This window comes from Marmota monax, unplaced genomic scaffold (genome assembly GCF_021218885.2).
Source record: "Marmota monax isolate L192 unplaced genomic scaffold, Marmota_monax_Labrador192_F-V1.1 WCK01_AAM20220418_F8-fsc00070, whole genome shotgun sequence".
NCBI lineage: Eukaryota > Metazoa > Chordata > Mammalia > Rodentia > Sciuridae > Marmota > Marmota monax.
In genome coordinates this window covers 4,421,869-4,444,160 of record NW_026692116.1, presented here as the reverse complement: position 1 = coordinate 4,444,160, position 22,292 = coordinate 4,421,869, and the positions used below count along the sequence as shown (strand labels likewise).

The window sequence follows — 22,292 nt, the reverse complement described above, 5'->3', positions numbered from 1 at the left end:
AGCTCTCAATTATTGTTTTAAGTATAGAGAAGGGAGTTGTAGGGGTGAGTTGAAATTCACCAGAAATCCTAAAGGTTCAAATGTAATTTTTGTGTGTGGGGGGGGTGGGAGGAGGGGACTGGGGATTGAACTTAGGGACATTCAACCTCTGAGCCACATCCCCAGCCCCACTTTGTATTTTACTTAGAGACAAGGTCTCACTGAGTTGCTTAGTATCTCACCGTTGCTGAGGCTGGCTTTGAACTCCCAATCCTCCTATCTCAGCCTCCCTAGCCTCTGGGATTACAGACGTGTGCCACCGTGCCCAGCTGGTTCAATGTAATTTTAATTTCTTCTCTTATTTAGTCTTTTTCAAAGCTTCAATAAGGAAAATTCCTCTTTAATTTGTTCCATCTCTCAATAGCTAGAGAAAATGCATGGCTCAGAGGAGTTGAAAGGCTGAAAAGGAGAGGGTTGGGCACTATTTCTCCTTTCTAGGGATTTTTAAATTAACCTTTGAAACTGATTGTGGAATATCTTCTTGCTTTCCATGAGGGAGTACCCGTGTGGCAATTCAACCCCCTGGAAGATTCCCTCAGTGTCCCCGAACATCACCCACCTGTTCCAGAAGCAAAAATGGACACCAGCCAACCCCTCACCCTCCTGCCAGTGCAGCACCAGAGAGAAGCTCACCATGCTACCTGAGTGCCCCGAGGGTGCTGGGGGGCTCCCACCCCCACAGGTACCCAGCACGGGAAGCCAGGGTCCCATCTGCCTGCAGTCCCAGGGATGGGGGTTGCTTATTACCTCCTGAGCTTCTATCCAAATAACATTTCAAACTGTTAAGTGAGCAAGGCTAGATCAGGGGGCTAAGCCTGCATCCCTGTGTCCTTCAGAGGTCTTTCCCAGATGAACTTATCACTATGCCACCCAGAGGAAGTCACTAACCCAAAGCTTCATTTCCTACCAAACACCTCCTATTCAGTCCAGTATGGCCTCCTAGCTGTCTCGCAGAGAATGACCTTGGACAGCCCCTCTCGTGATTTATCAAAAATGAACAATCCTCAAAGAGGCAGTGTGGTACAGTGGGAAGAGCACAGGCATGAGGGTGAGGGAGGCCTGGATTCATTACATGGCCTCTCAGAACCTTCATTTTTCTCACCTAGAAATGCAGGAAAACTGTACTTATTTTGCAGTATTATTATGAAGATTGAATGAAATAATGTGGATAAAGAATTACTTAGAATTAGGTTCAGCTCAAGTGATGAAAACCCCAAACTAACAGTGGGTGAAACAAGGCACAACTCTTGCCTGTCCCATGTGCACATTCATGTGGGTGGTGCATGATGTTCTGCTGCTCATCTATGCCAAGTAGGCCACCATAATCCTGGGCAAAATGGCACTCTACTTTCCAGATAGCAGAATAGAAGAAGGGATAAAGAAAAAGAGGGCAAAATGTGCAAATGTGTGCAAGGAAAACTTCAGAAGCTGCCACATAACATCTTCATTTACATGTCACTGGGAAGAACCCAGCAGCCAGGGAGACTGGGGCTAGAGGCTTTGTTCTGGATGGTTCATTCCCAATGAGAAAGGATGGAGCACTCCCACCTCAGGACCCAGCAGCAGCAGTGAAAGAATGTTAGAGAAGGAAGGGTCCTGAGGTGGGAATGCTCTTCCCTAACTTCTAGTGTACATGGAGATAAAGTAGGAGTGTTTTATTTGACATACTTTTTAGAAAACAATAATTATCATAAATCATCCCATGCATCAGCAATTGTTCCAACCTGGATTCCACCAGGGAAGCTTAGCATTTCCCCTGGATACCATCGACAGCAGAGAAGCAGCCAGTAAAGTGGCAAGAGCCAGGACTATAGTCAGACAGATATGGGTTCCAATCCTAGGCCAACCACCTACGCATTCTGCAACCCAGTGCATATTAGCCCACCTTCTGAACCTTGGTTTCTCTGTCTATAAATTAAGAATTCTTCTTTCATAACAGTGTCAGGGTTAAGTGAGATCATGTATGTAGAGCACTTAACATGGTGCCTGGCACTCAGCAAGCATCCAGTAGGTGCTAGTTCTCCATCAGAGAGTGGAAAGTGAAGAAAGTGAACCAAGGAGGGAAAGTCAAGTGGGAACGGCAAGGGGGAGATGAAAGTGAAGAAAAAAAATGAAAGAATGGTGCATAATGATGGTGGTTTAATGCCCCCCAACCCCCACACCTGCTCACCCTAGGTCACACCCTGGATAGAATGAATGCTGTTGCCCAAGGCTCGTGACCAGCCTACCAAGTTGGTTAGCACAATAAACTCTATACTATGCATACCTGAATATGAAGTATTATTGCCACCTGGAGGCCAAGCTTGTGCATTTTTGAATTCTCCAAAAATTTTAAATTAACTAACTAGCTTCTAGTCCTAGATGTATTTTCAAAGTCATTTGTAAATTATAAGGCACTATTCCAATTCTTTCATTCATGTCACAAATTTATTGTGTGACAGCTGTGTGTCAGAGACTACTCTGAAAACTGGGAACATAATAGCCAACAAATCAGAGGAAGCCCCTGTTCTCCCTGAAGTGATATCATACCAAGGAAAACAGAAAAAGTAAATAGTCCATCAGAAAGGAAGTCTCAGGCAGAGATGAGCACTATGAAGCGAACACAAGCCTATGTGGTAGTGAGGACTCAAATGTGGACTGAGAGTGAGCTGTGTGCAGTTCTGCAGGGAGAATTTGCAGGCAGAGTGAACCACCAAGTGCAGAGCCATAACAGGAGGGAGAGGTGCCCCCTAAGAATGGGTGGAAAAGGGAGGGTGGCAGGTGAGTTCAGAGAGGGGGCAGGGCCAGATTACAGGGGGCCATAGGGCCTTGACAATGAGATTGGGTTGGACCTTAGGGTTTATTGGCGAGTGATAAGCAAGGTGGCTAAAGTGTGTGACTTGTATTTTGATCTGGAAGCTGAGTGGAGAATGGAACATGGAAGACCAAGGATGGAGACAGAATGGAAGTTTCCGTGTAGACCTAGGTGAGGTCTAGATGGTAGCTTGGACTAGGGTGCCAAGATTGGAGCTGGAGAGATGCAGATGGCTTAAGCCATCCTATCCTGTCAATGGTTTGGAGGAAAAGAAGAGGGATCAAAGGTGACTACCCCATGATTGATATGGAAACTAGGATAGCTTCAGTGCTTTATCTAATATTTTCCTTAGCATCTGAATCCATAAATAATTTTTGGAGAACAACAGCAGTTTCACAAATTTTTAAGATCTCAAATTCCAAAGTGATTAATGTTAGTCTCATTGCCTCAGAGAATACAGCGCAGCACTGAAATCCTACAAAACCTTACAAACAGGAACATTTCTGACTACTTGGTAAAAACGTATCCAGCTCTTATAAGAAACAGGTAAGAAGAGACCTTTGATTCTTATCATCCCCGGGCCCCTATAGACAATATTGACTAGGGACAGAACACTTTACCTATAACCATGGCAGTGAAATGTTTTCTGATTTCTAATATGAGGGCCTCATCCATGAGAAAAAGCAACTGAAATATATACAAGCAAAATACCATGTGAGATTCATTTCATTTTGCATTTTTATATTTAGAGCAAACAAAGTTTAACCCAGGCACTATTAAAAATATTACCAGAAACACAGAATTTATTAAGTTATGCAGCCTTGTATTTTAACTGGTTAACAGAGAAAAGTTTGGAGAGGGGAGTGTAAGTCAAGAGGTAGAAGAAGAAAAGAGAAGCAGGAAGGAAAAGTAAGAGGCAAAAGGAGAAAGGACAACCTTAGGTCCAAAGTGATAGTGCCCCTGGAGAGGGGTGACCAGGTTAGCTACAGTGGCCATACTCCAACTCTAGGTTATCATCTGTTATCACTGCCCTTGAAAATGCCCATGAACCCTTCAGTACGTATCTAGTTCTCTCAGCTCTGCAGCTGTTCTTACCATGCCCCACCTCTGGGACGGAAGGCCTTCAGCATCCCCTATCAGAGCCAATGGCTTGACAACAGATCCTAAGGAATTGTGAGCCAGTCCCCACACGTCTGGACTGTAAAATAAAACATAGCATCTAATTTTAGTAGTATTTTCAGTTGGTTTCCCAACCAGAGCCCTGAACTAGGGACAATTACACTCAAATGACTAGAACACACCACAGATGGTGAAAGCAGCTGCTGGGAGGGCAGGGCCAAGCCAACAGTTAGCAAAATGAACGCCATCCAAGCCCAGAAATAACAGCAGTGTGCACAGAGTTGATTCAGTAATGCAGTAAGCAGCAGCCACTCTCCACAGCACATTTGCAATATGGGATTTTAGATTTTTTTTTTTTTTTTACTCACTGATTGATGACAGTGAAAAAGGGCCTGAACTCTGAGGTCTAGGGTTGGTGTCTGCCTGTTTCCCATCTTGTCAGTTTTCCTCTGATTGTCTGAAGTCAGGGTCTTACCTCTGAGTGAGGAAAGTCAGAATTTCCCCCAAGTGTGCAGGGGATCTCGTTTGTACAGGTAAAACAGTAAGGGTATAGCCCTCACTCCACACTGGCATGGTCATTGCCATGTTTTCTGGGTCTACACTGGATATACCAGCCTGACATGTGAGCTGATTATGTGTCCATTTGGAAAGTCCAGCATGCTGGGGGACTGGGGGATCCAGTGGCGAAAAACATTAGTCCTTTCTCTGTGTGTTTCCAGACTTGGCCTCCAGGCTGGGTGGCTTCCACACTGGATATCAGAAATTGCTAAAATGGTCCTAAAGACTGAAACATCCCAATGATTATTTGGGAAGGAAAATTAATACTGTCATACTTATGATAGTTATTGCTTGATTTTTATTTTGGCTTTCAGCTTAAAGAGCAAATTCTGGGTCAACGAACAGAGGTAAGAGACTGCTATAAGAAATACAATCTCAGATTATAAGCCTGAACTTCCCTTGGTCTATTCATTTTAGGTCTTAGAGGGTCTAGTCCAGCCCTAGAATTCACCCCATTCCTGAACCATCCTAGAGGCTCATGTGGTTCCAGAGACTTGGAGAATCTTCAAGGAGTACTTAGGAGTGAGCTGTCACTCCCTCAGGGACTAGGCCTCTGGAATGGGTGCAAGGGTGATGTTGACTACCTTTCCTGGGTAGCTTCTAGACTGTAAAGTGAAATTCAACTTTTAGAAATGCCACTAGAGGGAACTGGAATACCTCCACTGAAGCAGAAAGTGGGAGTGAAGGGGCAATTTTAGATCCTGAGAAATAAGGATTTCCTCCTCTGCTTTGCTTTACCAGGGAATTTATTTTGTTCTGTCAAATTTGGCTTTTATCCTGAATTGAAGACTTTTTTTTTTTTTTTTTTGGAGTAGAAGGTACTAGGGATTGAACTCAGGGGCACTCGACCACTGAGCCACATTCTTAGGTGTATTCTGTATTTTATTAGAGACAGGGTCTCACTGAGTTGCTTCGCACCTCACTAAATTGCCGAGGCTGGCTTTGAACTCACAATCCTCCTGCCTCTGCCTCCCAAGCCTCTGGGATTACAGGTGTGTGCAACTGTGTCTGACCCCTTGAAGAGTTTTAAACCAGAGAGTGACACATTCAGTTTGATCACTTGAGACAGAGCAGTATGGAGGATGGAGCCAAAGACCAGGATCCCAGTTAAGAAGTTAGCAAGAGGCAGGCTGGTGGGTGCTGCCGAAGCTGTGGCGGGCTAACAGGCATTAAGACAGGAACAGCAGTGCTTGGCCCCATTTAGATAAAGTGCATGCAGTGGAACCACAAATACATGAAGGACAAACGTGGGGGTGGAGGAGAGTCAGGAAAACATCAAAGAGGGAAGAGAGAGAGTTAAAAGCCGAGTTGGAATTGGCCAGATGCTCAGAAAAAGAAAACAGCCTGGGAAGCAAGGCAGGGAGACCCAAGGGAGACCCAGACCTTTTGGAGCTCTAGAAGAGATTCAGCATGGCTGGAACACGTCCCTCAAGGGAAGCTCTGAGGAGCGCTGAAGTTGGAGAATAGCAGAAGCCAACCTCAGAAGGGCCCTATATCAAGGGTGAGATCCAGCCTTCACCTTGGAGCAGCAATGGGGAAGAGCTAACAGTTGGTTTATAACTGGGTGTGATGACACACACCCACAGTGGAGCATTCAGGATGCTGAGGCAGGAGGATGTCTTGAGCCTGGGAGTTAGAGGCCTGCCTCGACAACATAGTGATACCCTGTCTCAAAAAAAAAAAAAAAAAAAAAACAGAAACAAACATTAGTTTGCAAAGGGAAGCAGTGTTGCTTGCTAGTCCAGAAAATACCCCCTGAAGTACGCATTTTCCTACAGAAGCTGGGAGAGTCACAAGGAGGTATGAGGTTCCTTGCATGGATCTGAGGATTCCTTGTTGCCTTGTAGATATGGAGGAATTTCCATTGGAGGAAAACTCCCAGTGCTCCTCATCACTGGGGAAGATCTTGTTGGTTTTTTAAGTGAACTTGGCCAGATGATGAACGTGAGCGGGGTATGTAAACAGATTGGAGATTTGAAATAGAAATTATCATGAGTGTCACAGACAAACAAAATAAAACAGAACCCTCTTGCTTGTTTTTTATGGTTATCTAGGGTCCTATCACCAGAGAGGCCTCTAAAGAAATGTCTGATTTCCTTAAATATCTTGAAACTGAAGACAACATTAAGGTACTGGACCTGTGTAATATGCCATAGAGGTAGAAAATCATGTGATGTGAATCTGTTATTTTATTGTTGTTTTTCCAGCATAATTAAATTCCATCCCTCCTCTTGCTGAAATCTTATGGAATGTCTCCCAGCTGCCAAACCCTGCCTCATCCTCACCTTCTTTTTCCTGTTGCTAATTCTGCTTTAAGCAGCCCTTGTTAGTGCCAGTCTCGGGTGTCAGGTTGTGGCACAGCCGAACAAATGCCACCTCTGCCCTCTAGGTGTGGTTTAACAACAAAGGCTGGCATGCCCTGGTCAGCTTTTTGAATGTGGCCCACAATGCCATCTTGCGGGCCAGTCTGCACAAGGACAGGAATCCTGAGGAGCATGGAATCACCGTCATAAGCCAGCCACTGAACCTCACAAAGGAGCAGCTCTCTGAGATCACAGTGTAAGCCACCATGGCCCCCAGCCTCACAACTTTTTGGTCACCTCCTCCACTCTTTGGATTTTCACAATCATGAAGGGCAGGGCTGGATGGCAATGTAAATGCTTCATGGACCAAACTGCTTGGCCATGCTTTCTCCTCCATATTTATTTGGAAAGTAGACTTGTATTTCACTCCATTCCCTTTGGGCTTTTGATAACAAGTTGCTCCTGCAGTCTACCCAGATGTTCTCCTTGCCAGCATGCAAAATGATTGCCAGAGGCTGAGAAGGCTCAGTGAACCTCTCCTCTCCCAGGCATGATCATCCAAGACTCTGCTAATTCCCTCAAGTGGTCATACTTTGGAGCTGTCGACATATCTGTCTTGTTCAAGCTTAGGCTCTGAGGCACAGCTTCACTTGGTAAAAACATCCACCTTGTGCACTGTGCCCTATTGCTCTTTCTGAGAACTATGTGCAGGAGGAATTTCTGGGACTGTCTTTATTAGTGCACACTTCTCCTGGGAAGTTCATTTAACTACCCAGTATACCCTGAGTACTGCTGAACATGCCCAGAGTGTCTGCTAATTCTTGGGCCTTGATGCCTTTCTCTGGACACTCCCTGGGTTCTGAACTGTCCTATGTTAAATTCTCACTCAGCCCAAGTTTCCATACCTCCTGCCAAGCTGTTCAAATATAGATTTTGAAAGAATAGTTTTCTGTGATTATAAAATAATATATGTTCATTAAATAAAATTTAGATAATAAAGTTTTAAGAACTTATCATCTATAACCCTACCTAATTTAAGGTATTGCCTGTAAGCATTTTTGAGCTCCCATCCGGTCATGGTTCTATGTGGTATATAGGGCTGTTATCAGTCAGGTTGTGATTTTGGCACATGGTGCCTTTGTGTACAGATGCTCCTCTCTGCAGGTGGGCACAGCTCTGCACAGGGACTGTGGCTTGTACATAAAGTTCAGGCTGGGTTTCACCCCCTTAGCCAGATGCCTTCTATTTGGTCCAGGAAAGGGTGAATAGAGCCTAGCTCCTGTATAGCTTGCCTGTTCTCTTTTGCCTTGTTTACATTATGAACATTTCCCCAAAATGTGATTGAACACAATAATTTATTTCTTTTGTTAAAAAGCCGTATAACTGTCCATATAAAAACTCAAGAGATTATACACATAAATTATTTGTGCTAACAAGAGTTTTGTAGTATATAAGATTAATACAAATTTTGATTTCTATAACCATAAATAGTATTAAAACATAATAAAGGGCTGTGGCTGTGGCTCAGCGGTAGCACACTTGCCTGGCATGTGTGAGGCACTGGGTTCGATTCTCAGCACCATGTATAAATAAATAAAGGTCTATCAACAACTAAAAAAAAAAGAAGGGTTGGGCTGGGGATGTGGCTCAAGCGGTAGCGTGCTGGCCTGGCATGTGTGTGGCACTGGGTTTGATCCTCAGCACCACATTAAAAAAAGAAAGATGTTGTGTCCACCGAAAAACTAAAAAAAAAAAATTAAAAAATTCTCTCTCTCTCTCTCTCTCAAAAAAAAAAAATGGTGGGTGGAGTTGTCTAGAAATGCTCACATGATGAAACAGAAAGGCAGCCTACAAATATCCCTTTAACCTTGACCCAGACTGATTAAGACAGTTCAGGGGAATGACAAGCTTCAGGCTGGGGACTGGGAGTCTGGAGGCCATTACCTGGGTTGGGTAAGGACTGCCAGTGCCTGCCGTGCATCTTCTCCTGTTTATGCTCCTGTTTCTTCACCTTTCTCTCCCTGTATCTCTCGTCCTGCTGCAGGCTGACCACATCAGTGGATGCTGTCGTTGCCATCTGTGTGATTTTTGCCATGTCCTTTGTCCCAGCCAGCTTTGTCCTCTACTTGATTCAGGAAAGGATGAATAAAGCCAAGCACCTCCAGTTTGTCAGTGGAGTGAGTGCCATCACCTACTGGATGACCAACTTCCTCTGGGACATTGTAAGTGTCAGGCCTTCCCTCACCTTCTTGGGCCCAAGGTGGCACTCAAGTGTGCTCTGACAGAAGAGGTACTACATGGAGGGGTTCTTGCACTGTCCCGGCTGCTGGAAGGTGCTCAGCTAATGGCTTTGTGTGCTACTGTCCCTTGACATCATCTTAGAAAGGCACTGGATCCCAGAGCTGAGGAAGGCTGTGAATCACAAATTCACAACTATGGACTGAGGGCTCTGTGTCCTGCACTAAGGGGTTTTCTGACCCAGTCACTGCACTTCAGGCAGGAGTCTGGCTTTCCCCAAAATAGTTTGGATGTGGGAATGGACCAAGGGGTTCTTCACCCAAAATCTCCTTCTTAAATCCCACCTCATTCCCAAAAACTCCAAAGTAGAACTTCCTTAGAGGTTCACCAGATGAATATAGGATGCCCAGTTAAATCTGAATTTCAAACAAACAATAAGTAAAGTTTTAGTGTAAGTATATCCCACTTTAAATATTGCATAGGACATATTTATACTAAAAAAAACTAGTGGCCATTTATCTGAAATTCAAGCTTATTGAGCATTTGGTATCTTTATTTGCAAATCTGGAAACTCTACCCAGGAGCTTTATTTTGCTTCCCCAAAGTTACCAGACAGACCTTCACTATATCAGATTAGCCACCACTTTAGGGAAAATAAGAAAAAATTATCAGAGCAACAATGGACTACCACATTGCTTACAACCAAGGTTTCTGGGAACAGGAAGGAATTAGAATGGGGTACTTTATGACAGGCCACATGGTCAGAACTTATTGGTAGCAAAGGCCTAGTTATAATATAGCAAGGATCATTGTGACACCAACCAGGGGCTGGGGTGTAGCTCAGTTGTAGAACACCTGCTTTGCATGTACAAGGTCCCGAGTTCAATCCCCAATACAGCAAAAAAAGGAGAGACAGAAAACAACAACTCATCTCTTCTGGGTGTCCTCAGTAATATGAGGACACATTTGATTCATCTCAGCATCCTAAGACCACTGGGAGCTCCACCAGATGACACATCAACTGGTAGAGGCCAGAAGTAGCATCTTGTAGAGGACAGTACAAGTGACCCTCTCTGTGGCTTTTGACAATAATACTGAAAATTAGGATTCCTGAAGACATGATTTCTTTAATCTGACTCAACTAATTAAGCAGCTCTCACTTAACATTCAAAGCTAGAAATTTTCAGTAGTGTTTAAATTCTTTCCTTTCTTTTCCATCTGCGTGAAAAAAAACACAAGCGCATAGGAACTCAGAAGCTGCAGGCTTCTCTTTGGGCAGAGGTTACAGTGGCCCTGAGATTTTAACATGAAAGGATCCAGGCTCTCCTGCCCTGAGAAGCTACTTATTAAAGTGCTGAGATATACATATATATATTTTCACTTTTAAAAGATGAGGAATACCATTTGCACTTGGAGTTGACCTGTGTGTGTGTGTCTACAGAGAGAGGACTCGGCCTATAGAAAGATACAGCTAGAAGGACACAGTGGCCATCTGGAGTGGAAGCCATACTGACAACGTAGACCCTAGTCCATCTGTTGAAGGGTTAGAAGAGAGAAGATAGTGCACTTGTTATGGTGTTGGCAGGCTTCCTGATGCTTTAGAATTTTAAAGCTGGCCTGGAATCTGAATCTCAGAATCTGTAGTGCTGAATTTCAGAAATCTGTTACCAGCAGCCAGGCCAGAGAGCCTTCCTGGATTCCACCTGGCTGGATCTAGCCACCTTCCCACATAAGAAATAGGCAAATGATGGAAAAAGTAAATATGAATTGTATGCAGTTTGATCAAGCTGGAGAGAAGAAGCTGTATAAAATTCAAACAGAAAAAAAAAAGAGTTGCATAAAATTTGCTTTTTCTTTTTTTATTATTTGCCTACTTCTCATGTGGGCAGATCCAGGCAGGTTTCCTGGCTGAACTGCCAGATAACAGAATCACCCTCATTAGCCAGTGGTAAAAAGGAAAAAACACACCTGGGGGTCATCGTCAAATGAACAATTATTGTTTATATCAGTCACTTAGCACATCTGTGGTGTTTTAAATTCCTATCTTTTTATATGTGTCATCTCCTTTTCTTTTAAATGTTGAAAAGAAATGTAAGGCTTATGTAAAAATGTCAAGTACAGTGTAAAACTTTTATCTGGGTCATTTGGGAGCAACTTCTTGACAAGATTCTCCCCCCACTTCTCTCTCTCTTTCTGACACACACACACACACACACACACACACACACACATACCAGCATCTTCAATATTTATCTCCTGCAAATGAGGACTTGCCCCCTTCAACCACTGCACAACTGTCAACTTCAGGAAACCAGTGCTGGGGCACCATTGCCACCTGTTTCTTGGACCCCACTCAAGTTTTACCAATTGCACCAATGACATCTTTTTTAGACAAGGACCTAGCTCAGAATTTTGCCTTGCATTTGGTTGTCCTGTCTCTTTAGTCTCCATTAGCCTGGTACAGTTAGTTTCTCTTTTTTCCTTAATACTCGTGGTCTTAGTTCTTTTGAAGATTACAGGCCATTTCTTTTGCAGAACATCTTTTAATCTGGGTTTGCCTGAGCCTTCCCTGTGAGGCAGAGTGTCCCAGGCAGCAGTGTCATGAAATGGAAGCTGGGTTCTTTTTGCATCTTATCAGCTTGCTTCTGGTTTAAGTTGTCCTATTACTGAGGATGTTTACCTTTTCACTTAAGAAGGTGTCTACTGTCAGAACTACTCTCCACTGTCAGAACTATTCTCTTTCTCTTTATAATTGATAAAAATTTTGAGAAGTACTTTGAATATGTGAAAATATCCTGTTTGTTGTCAAACTTTCCATTTGTTCATTTACTTATTTATATATAATTGTATGTAGTCATGGGTCCTGTGTTAATTGATGGATTATAACTCCATACCATCATTACTTAGCTTAATATGAAGATTGTCTCAAGTGTGGCAGGGAAAGCTCCTTCAAGCTGGCCTCTGTGCCTTCTTCACTATGTCTACATCCTCCTTGAGCACTTCACTGCTCCCTGGCACCACAAGATGCTCCAAGCTTACCCTGTCCTTCGGCCACCCCTTCCCAGAACCAACCATCTCCCCAAAGGGCCCTGGTTCATTTCAGGGGAAAGTGGCCCTCAGAGACCAAGATCTGAGTGCCAGATTTGTTCACTGCCACTAAAGTGTCATTGGAACCAGGTCTTCTCAGTAGATAGACCCAGGGAAGATACGTTATATATGTCCACAGCCATCCACATACTTACATCTGTATACCTCAGTCTCTGCACACTAAGCTCTATGCTCACCAAAACCTTTAGCTCCAGTCCAACACCAGAGGCTCATTCTAGTTTTCTGTCTCTGCATTTATAACTCCCTTCTCCAAGAGTGAGAAACTGGCTTTTATCACCCCAAATCATTTACCTATCAGAGTTTATTACCTGTAAGTAACAAGTAAGTGCCCCATTTCTACCACCACCCCTCCCTGCATGGATACCCCCTCTCCCTGCTTTTGCTGCTCTGTGGAGCTCCTCTTCCTTCAGTCCTGGCTCTAATACTCCACACCAGCTCAGCCCCCTGGAAGAACACCTTCCTTCCCCTTGGGGCTCAAGCACTCTCCCTGGAACCCTCTGTGGGTGCCCTCCTCACCCTCCTCTGGTTTTCATCCTGTTTGAGACCTAACCCTACCACGAGTGCCCACCTTCCTGTGCCTGACCTAATGGCTTCAGGACTGCATTTTTTTTTAAAGGGTGTCATCATCTATTTGAGCTTTGTGAGATCAATGACTATTTTTTAAGTTTTTCTGAATTCTAGAGATGTGCTTAGAAAGTAGCATCAGTGGGGCTTCGTGACTAATTAAAAAGAGTGAGAGATCCAGTTGGATGTTACAATTAATTCATCTCATAGATATAGACTGAAGGTCCCTGGGGGAAGGAGACAGCAGGAAGACTAGGAACTGTTTAGACAGATGAAGTCAACCCCAGACCCTAAGATCTGGAGGAGCCTTGTCCCATCCCTCATTGTACAGACCATGAAACAGGTCCTAGTTGTTCATGACTTGCTATCTTCTCTGTTCAAGATGAATTATGCAGTGAGTGCAGGACTGGTGGTAGGCATCTTCGTGGGGTTTCAGAAGAAAGCCTACACATCCCCAAGCAATCTTCCTGCCCTTATTGCTCTGCTCATGCTGTATGGGTAAGTCATTTGGGCTCCTAACTAATAGCACCAAAGGGAAGCCAGGGGTGGGGTGGGACTTCCAGCAGTGGTAGATGCACAGGGTTAGTGTCCAGTCCCTAGCAGGGTCTGCATCTGCTAATCAGGAATCTGGCTTCTGTTTCTGACTTTTCCAATAGAGGTATTTCTAAGGCCAGTCCATTTAGGGACATTGGGAAGGGATCCACATAGTCTGACTCTTCTTCCACTCCCACTGTGGCCTTGTCTGGAGTCTGGGAATTGGTCACTCCCCAGTTCCTCCACAACCCTGAGTCATCTATGGCCACTTTGCCCATCTCTGTGCTTCCATCTGTACTGCCCAGGGGTTCTTTTCACATAATAGAAAACTCCAGCTGGAAAGCTGCTCCTGAGTCAGGCTAGAGGGTGACAGAGATTCAAGTCCAGCTGGTTGTAGAGCCCATCATGCAACTTTATATCCCAGGCCTACCTCTTTCTGTGGGTGTAACTATGGACAGGTAAACCACCCATGTGGGGCCCAGTTTCCTCATCTGAAAAATGGAAATAATGATCCCTGCCCTTCCTATGTGGGCCAGTAAAATCTTACCAGAGCAATGGTTTCCATTCATCTCTCTTGGAAAAGGGGAATTCAGAAGCCAGGGAACTATGAACGGTGATGATGAGCTGCTGGGGACCTTCAGCTTTGCTGATCCAGACTAGAGCCAGAAGCACTGCAGGGTGAAGAACCCTCCTGTGTATTGTGTTTCACAAAATACACACACAGCCACTGTTATTTGTTCCTCACATGACCCATGAGATGGTCAGGATGGGCCTTATGATCTTCATTTAAAGATGAGGCATAGAACTTAGGGATGGAGCATCTCTTTTTTTCCCCCTGGGACTCTGGCCATTCAAATGTGTCACCTCACACATGAGGGGAGTACATCCTATCTAGGTACAGCTGATAGGATGACAATTGGAACACTTCCCATGGTATTGCCATTTCACACAGATGGGCGGTCATTCCCATGATGTACCCAGCATCCTTCCTGTTTGACGTCCCCAGCACAGCCTATGTGGCTTTGTCTTGTGCTAATCTATTCATCGGCATCAACAGCAGTGCCATCACCTTCATCTTGGAATTATTTGAGAGTAACCGGGTGAGTGTGACTTTCTTGGCATCTTTATTTGATTAAGAGTATACTATTTGATTAAGAGTATATTGCGTACTAGAGAGTATGCAATGGCCAAGCAGAGCCATGGGCAAGCACTGCATGTGCAGATGCTCAGTGCTTAGACCAGCATTGTTGTCTTCTTTCCCTCCCAGCATGCCTTTCTTCTTGCTGATCTGCATGCTCTGAATGTTGCATTTTCTAAGCCTATTCTGCAAGCTATAAATGACTGCTAAGACCCTGACTTTTTAGATTTTCATATCCCTTTCAAGAAAGTTTCCTCTGGGACTGTGAGTGTTAGGTTTGTTAAGTTTCCTACACACACACACACACACACACACACACACACACTGACTCTGGTAGGTATCACATTTAGGTGATTTCAAAATGTAAAAGGAACAAAAGACATATAATGAAAAAATCTCCTTTCTACCCCTGTTTCTGATTCACCCAGTTTCCTTCTCCAGAGGAAACCTTATTCAAGTTTCTAATGTGTTCTAGAGACATAAAGTAAATATATAAATATTCTTTCTCCCACTTCTTATGCAAATTATAACATATACCATGTACTATACTGCACCTGTTAATCCCTAGGACAGGATTAGGAAATCATGGTCCTGAATGACTCAAATGTTTTGAGCTACGAAGTCCACTTGTCCTGTCCATACCCTCTGACTTTCCCTTCCAGAAAGAAATGGCCAGCTGAATGCTAAAAGAAGTGGCAGTAGCTACAAGGCTGCCTTTACTCCACACTCCCACCTGCTCTGTCTGAGTCCTTTCATGGCTGTCCTCAGAGCATTCAGGTTTGCTGGTGTCCCTGTATCCTCAGGCACTTCGATAGCCCTTCCTTTCCTCATGAATTCTTCACAGTCCAAGGGGTGGGCACCAGCCAGCATATCTGCACTGTGCCCTTGCTGGGAAAACAGAGGGTAAGTCTGTGCTGAGGCCCTAAGCTAACCTCCCATGACCTCCTAAGAGCCACTTTCCCCCAGACCTAGTGAGGTTTTCTGTGGCTACTGAGCCAGGAATTAACCCACCTGTGCCATTAATAATAGAAATATGGCAGATCACAGACCAGAGGGACATGGATAAGAACACAGAGCTAGAAGAGGGCCTGCATACCTGGTGGATGAAAATGCTGCTCATCAGAGCTGTTTTTGCCACAGGCTCACAGCCCACTGTCTTAAGAGGGTGTGTTATTTCAGAATAATTAAATAGCAAACTAAAAGGAACTCAGAACATTCTCCCTCCTGCAGTCATATTCAGCCACATATTGAGCACTTAGCCATTTACTAAGCACTCTTCTTCCCATAAAAGCTGCTTACTTGATCAATAAATGCTACAGAAATTTCCAGTATCCCACATGAGGCTCTTAGGGTAGCTGCTATCATTGCTTAGTTGGGAGGCATTTACTAGGTGAACACCATGTGACAGATATGTGAATGGAAACAAGTGTGACTCACTCATCCTATGCCCAGGAGTTCCTGTTTCAGCAAGGAAACAAGCTGCACATCAAAGTTAGCAACTGACAAAAGCCATGATATATGGTAGTCCATAATACAGTGTTCGAGAGAACATCAAAGGAGCAAGAAATGTAAAAGACTACAGATCAGAGTGGGCCAGAGAGCTGGGCTGCAGGGATTAGAAGCATCTTATGGGGGATTTTCAACTTGAATCAGGCCTGGAGTAAGTAGAATAGTATTAGCCTATTTAATGAATCATAAAGTACCTACAATGAGCTAACCATTGTACAAGGTATTTAGGGAACCAAGGTATTTAAGTGGAGAAAGTAGGTGCATTAAAAAAAGAAATAATCCCAGGAATGTGGTAAGAGAGGAAAGGATAGTTAACCCAGGAATCAGAGGAGGCCTAAGAGAGAGGGGACTGCTTGAGTGACTCTCTAAAGAAGGGTAGGGATCTTGTCAGAGAGCACAAGGGAAAAGAACATCCTTTCCTGCTAAGAACTATAGGTGTCAGAAATTGCAAATGCCACTGGGCCTGGTGGCACAAGCATGTAATTCTAGTCACTTCGGAATCTGAGGCAGGAAGATCCCAAGTTTGAGGTCAGTCTGTCCATACACGTCTCAAAATAAAAAATACAAAGGTCTGGGGATATAGCTGAGTGGTAGAATGCCCCTAGATTCAATCCCCAGTACAGAGGAAGAGAGGGAGAGAGGGAGGAGAGAGAGGGAGAGAGAGAGGGGGAGAAGGAGAGAAAGGGAGGAGAGAGGGAGAGAGGGGAGGGAGGGAGGAGGAGAAGAGAAGAGAAGAGAAGAGAAGAGAAGAGAAGAGAAAGGGAGGGAGGGAGATGCAGCTGCTGCATCTTCTGGCAACAGGCATCTTGGAGGACTCCCACACCATGGCAAAAAAAGTCTTCAGAAGAGCTGCCCAAAGAGACAGCATCAGGGCCGCTGCTTCTCCATGGATTATTGCTGTAGTCCATGGAGTCATGGAGGGTTAATTAAGGAAAGCAATGTGCATGTTCTTTACAGTTAGCCCCAGTGCCCACATAGCACTGAGCACAATAAATATTCAGAAAATGCTGCTGGGCTAGGAATCAGTTCCTACCCACAAGAATGACACAGGGAGCCCCAGGCATTGATTAGTCATGAATTTATTATTACTTCTGTGGCCTAGTCCTGAGGCACCTCCAGTAAGTACTTCAGGATGGCTACATCAAACCCTCTGCATCCTGCCTGACCAATCCCTCCTGTGGCCAGTCTAGCTGGAAGTCCTTTTCCTGCAGACCTCCTCTGCTCCCACCCTGAGAGGGCATCCCGGCCCACCTGCTCAGGACAGGGTAGGCAGCATCAGCCCTTATATCTAACAGTTGTCCTTCTGTTTCAGACGCTACTCAGGTTCAACGCCATGCTGAGGAAGCTGCTCATTATCTTCCCCCACTTCTGCCTGGGCCGGGGCCTCATTGACCTGGCCCTGAGTCAGGCTGTGACAGACGTCTATGCCCGGTTTGGTGGGTGGCATTCAAGGTCCATGGAGCACAGGCCCTGGATCCACTGAGGCAGAGAGGATTGCAGGATACAATCATATCTGTACCCTGGGCTGGGGTGGAAAGGCACTGTGTTGGCTTGGGTTTATTCTGCCACCCAGGAGGGATTAGGGTGCCTCTGTTCTCATGGCTCAGGAGTCACAGGAGGGGCAGAGGGCAGGTTTTTACTCTCTCCCTCTTTGACTTGAAAGCCAAGATGAGACTCATGTTTGGCTCTTACTTAATCCCTTGCATGAGGCCTGGTCCAGTTGGGCCTATTGTAGCCAGGTTTTTAGGGGGTACCTGGGGCAGCTGACACAGACTCAAACCCTATTGATGTTCAGTGGCCTCAAATCTCCAGGTGAGGAGCACTCCCCAAATCCATTCCAGTGGGACCTGATTGGGAAGAACGTGATTGCCATGGCAGCAGAAGGGGTGGTGTACTTCCTCTTGAACCTCCTCGTCCAGAAACACTTCTTCTTCACCAGATGGTATGCCCTTGCTGCACCTGGGGGTTCCAGCGGGCAGCTCAGTGTGTCTTGGACTGAAATTCATACTGATATGGTCATTTCTTTCCTCAGGAGTCCCACTCCATGATGATTTTTTTTTACATTCTCAAGGCCCGGCTTATTCTAAATAACACAGGAAGAGATGGGTTAAAATAGGCATATTAGAATTGAAGCCAAGTCTCAACTTTAAACTATTTAAAATAGATGTCACTAGTTTTAATTCTTTATTTTAATCTTCTCATTTAATTACCACATACTCATTTGAAATTAGACAATAGCATTGCAAATAACAATGGTTAAAAAAGCATCCAAAGAACTAGGAAATAATTTTGAGAAAACACAAAGTATACCCTTTTGCTAATTAGAAATTTGAGTGGGGTTACCATAGGACAGAGAGAATATGGGGAGTAATATAGGGGCTACGTGCCCCATGAGTGCAGCCAGGAGCCTGTGAAGGCTGAGGGGCAATGATTCACCCTCCCTCCCTGGATGCTGGATAATAGCTGCTAACTCTAACTTTACCAGGACTTCTCAATGGCTGGGTCAACTGACCAGGGCCCCAACCCAGCTCAGCCCATCTTCCCTAGGCTCTTCCCCCAGGCCTTGCCAGCAACTACCTCATTTTGAGCAGCAACCCAGGTTCCTCTGTAATCCGGACCTTTACTGGCTTTGCAATCACTGGGCCCTCCCTAACAAAATTTCCTGACAGTGTTTTGTTTCTTTTTCTTCTCTCTTTTTTTTTTTTTTTTTTGTACTGGGGATTAAACCCAGGGACACTTGATCACTGAGCTACCTCCCCAGTTCTTTTCTTTTTTATTTTGAGAAAGGTCTCACTATGTTGCTGAGGCTGGCCTCAAACTTACCATCCTCCTGCCTTAGCCTCCTGAGTTGCTAGGATTACAGGTGTGTATCACTACACCTGGCCAGTGTTTTGTTTCTTAATATTTCCTCTCTCAGACTAATTCTAGTCACATGTAAATAAAGATTCCAAGTTTGGACTTGCGTTTTTTTTTTGTATCAGGGATTGATGATTGATTTTTTGTACAAGGGTGCCTAACCACTGAACCACATATCCAGTCCTGTTTTATATTTTATTAGAGATAGCATCTCACTAAGTTGCTTAGGGCCTTGCTAAGTAGCTGATGCTGGGTTTGAGCCAGCTAAGGCTGGCTCCATCCTCCTGCCTCAGCCTCCCAAGTCACTGGGATTACTGGTGTCACCATACCTGGCCATTGGACTTGCTCTTTTGTGTATTTTTTAAGGTTTTGACCCATAGGAAATTGATTCATTGCAAATTAATCTGTTGTTCTACTCACAGGGTCATAAGGATTGAAAGAAATAATGGGTCAAACACTTTTGATAAATCATGATCAGGAATTGGTTCTACTTACGGGACACAGTGTGAAGAATTGTTCTTGGGATCCTCAGCCCTTGAAGACCTCTCTACTGCTTTGGCCACATTTTTTTTTTTTTTTGTAGTTGTAGATGGACAGCATGCTTTTATTTTATTTGCTTATTTTTTGTATGTGGTGCTAAGGATCGAACCCAGTGCCTCATGCTTGCTAGGCAAGCACTCTGCCACTGAGCCCCAGCCCAGCCTTTGGCCACATCTTTTAAAGGCCTTTGTGATGAGTGAGAAGGGGTGGAGAAGAGGGTTATTCAGCCAAATAAGCCATTACCATCACACTCTGAGGACAGCACAGTTGAGTGGGTCCTGCCTGCCTTAGATCCTAAGGAGGACCAAAAAGGCATGTCACAGCCTCTGGTTTCCAGCCACACCCATATTAAGAAGGAGCCAGGGAGGGGAGAAAGGAAGGGTGCTCTTGTCAAGGATAGGGCCCACACAAAGATACAGAAGCCCCAGAAAGTAATGGTGCATGAAATGGTTGGAGTTCAGATTAGCTGTGAAAGGTGAAGTGGGACAGGAGATGAATCTGGAGGGGCACAGATCTGTCATGAAATACCCTCTCATCTTAATGACTTGGGACTCAAGCCTGAGGGCAACACACAACCCTGGGGGGTGTTTAAATCAGAGAAGTGATGTGATCTTACCAGGACTTAGAGCAGGGGGACCAGACAGAAGGCCATATTGGTACTCAGGCAAGAACCATGGTGACCTGGATAGAAATGGTGGCATCAGGAGATGGAGAAAAATAGGTTGATTGGATAAATAGCAGGAAGATTTTTAGACAAAACTTGGTGATGGGCTAGATATAGCCAGTGAGCGAAAAAATGGGGGGACTAGAGGCCTTGGTAGTCAGGGAGAATTTCAGAGAAGAAACTATGCCTTTAAGGATGGGGGGATTCCTGTAGCACAGCAGGAGGAAAAGAATATGTGAAAGGTAGCAAAGGCCAGCATGAGCTAGGGACCAGGGGCAGGCGCCAGTAGTATAGAAGAGTGAGTTCAAGAGATGATCAGGTGGGAAGGGCCGGGGGGCCTGAGCACAGGGCTCTGATATTCCAACTGGGAAATCTGGTTTTAGCCTATAGCTGATGGAGAATGATGGAAGGTTTGGTGGCATGGGATGACCAGATGACAGCAGTTTTTAAGAGGTTGAGTTTCATAGTGGGTGGAAGAACATAGAAAGCTTGGTAGACAGCAACTAAGCTTCATTGAGTTGTTGACATAGAAAAAAATGTCTTAGTAATAAGTTTCTAGGTCCTGCGTCTTTACTCTGTGCCAGGCACTGTGCTGAGCTCATCTTCACTAAACTGTATGACATAGAGTCTTCTCTCCATCCTGTGGTTGGAGGAGGAAAGGTTCAGAAAGGTCCATGACCTGCCAAAGGTCCAGCATGAACTGGATCCTGGAGCTGACTCTGGATGTGAACATTCAACCTCTCTGTCTGTGCCTACCTCCTGTTAGGAGCACTTTTTAGAATAAAAGCCCTAGAGGATGGAAGTCCAGGGGAAGCAGAAGTGAGGGAACTGGAGAAAAGGTCAGGTGAATACCACAGTGCCAAGGACTCCACACACCCAGCCCAATCCTGTCCTCTTCCTTCCCCTAGGATTGCTGAGCCCCCCAAGGAGCCTATTGTTGATGAAGATGATGATGTGGCTGAAGAGAGACAAAGAATTACTAGTGGTGGAGATAAAACTGATATCTTAAGGCTAAATCAACTCACCAAGGTAAAGAAAAAGGCATAGGCATGTTGCTTAGGAGGTGCTACTAGTTGGACCTCAGATGGCACAACGTTGTCATGTTCCTTCTCTAGAGCAAGTGATCTGCTTCTTCAAGCACTCTGTTTTCCTAATATGTGGCATCATCATCATCTCTGTGTTATAACTTGTCTTCCAAGAGCATCTAGGTACATGCTTTGACCCTGCTATTCCCCTTGGATATTGATACAGAACCTCAGTGAGAGCTCCTTCAGCTGACCATCACTGATCTTTCTCCATTCCATTTCTGCACAGCATGGGTCAGCTTCACAATTCTCAGAGCTTACAGCTGCTCTGTGAACACCCAAGTCAATCCATAACCTTTGAGCATTGATGGTTTTCTCCCAAACTAACCTTTCTCTGCTTGCTCTTGCTCTCCCTGCTCTAACCCTGTCTCAGTCCTCACCTCAGCTTCTCTGGATCTTGCAGGTTTATTCAGGCTCCTCCAGCCCAGCAGTGGACAGGCTATGTGTTGGAATCCGACCTGGTGAGGTAGGTATCTGCAGACCAATATGAAAATGCTTCAGAAAATCAGTATATGCAAGACTCCTCCCCTCTGAAGCACAGCTACCCAATAGGAATTTAACAAGAGCCACATATGTGAATTTTAATTTTCTAATAATTACATTAAAAAATAAAAGCATATAAAACTAATTTAATAATATTTTTAATTTTGCTCAATATGTCTAGTGTTGTCATTTCAACATGAAATTAATATAAAGTATCGATGAGCTATTTTGCATATTTTTTCATTCTAAGCCTTTAAAATCCAGAGTATTTTACACATAGGGCCAATGTCCATTGGGACTAGGTATATTTTGTGTTAGTAGCCACATGTGGCTAGTAGCCTCTGTACTGGCAGTCCAGGTCTCAAATGCCTCCCCCAGATCACACACCGACACTGGAGCCTGACATTCCAGGCCCTCTTATTCTGCTGTGCAAGGCCAGCTCTGTTTTTTCTCCTAGTGCTTTGGTCTCCTGGGAGTGAATGGTGCAGGCAAAACAACCACATTCAAGATGCTCACAGGGGACACCACAGTGACATCAGGCGATGCCACTATAGCAGGCAAGAGGTAAGTGCCCCTGCCCCTTTCTGCCTCAGGGTGTAGCTCACAGGCCACATCCCTGATCCAACATAGGGAAGGTGATCTTCAGACCCTATGTCAGGATGACTCTGTAACCTAGAAAGATCATTGCAGAGGAAGGGGCCTCCCAGAGAGCATGGTCCTAAAAGTACATGAGAGATCCACTGAAAAATGGAAATGAATT

General features: G+C 44.7%; 1 protein-coding gene across 1 annotated transcript in view; it reads left to right on the top strand.

Annotated features, from left to right (window-relative positions):
- Abca4 (ATP binding cassette subfamily A member 4) overlaps positions 1–22,292 on the top strand; it is a 152,568-nt gene that overhangs the window by 86,802 nt on the left and 43,474 nt on the right. The window contains exons 32-45 of the mRNA XM_058585471.1: positions 535–721; positions 3,285–3,379; positions 4,825–4,857; positions 6,358–6,463; positions 6,565–6,639; positions 6,900–7,069; positions 8,858–9,035; positions 13,106–13,221; positions 14,210–14,357; positions 17,217–17,340; positions 17,717–17,846; positions 20,873–20,993; positions 21,453–21,515; positions 21,990–22,096. Coding sequence (XP_058441454.1) covers positions 535–721; positions 3,285–3,379; positions 4,825–4,857; positions 6,358–6,463; positions 6,565–6,639; positions 6,900–7,069; positions 8,858–9,035; positions 13,106–13,221; positions 14,210–14,357; positions 17,217–17,340; positions 17,717–17,846; positions 20,873–20,993; positions 21,453–21,515; positions 21,990–22,096 — 1,653 coding nt within the window. The remainder of the gene's footprint in view (positions 1–534; positions 722–3,284; positions 3,380–4,824; positions 4,858–6,357; positions 6,464–6,564; positions 6,640–6,899; positions 7,070–8,857; positions 9,036–13,105; positions 13,222–14,209; positions 14,358–17,216; positions 17,341–17,716; positions 17,847–20,872; positions 20,994–21,452; positions 21,516–21,989; positions 22,097–22,292) is intronic.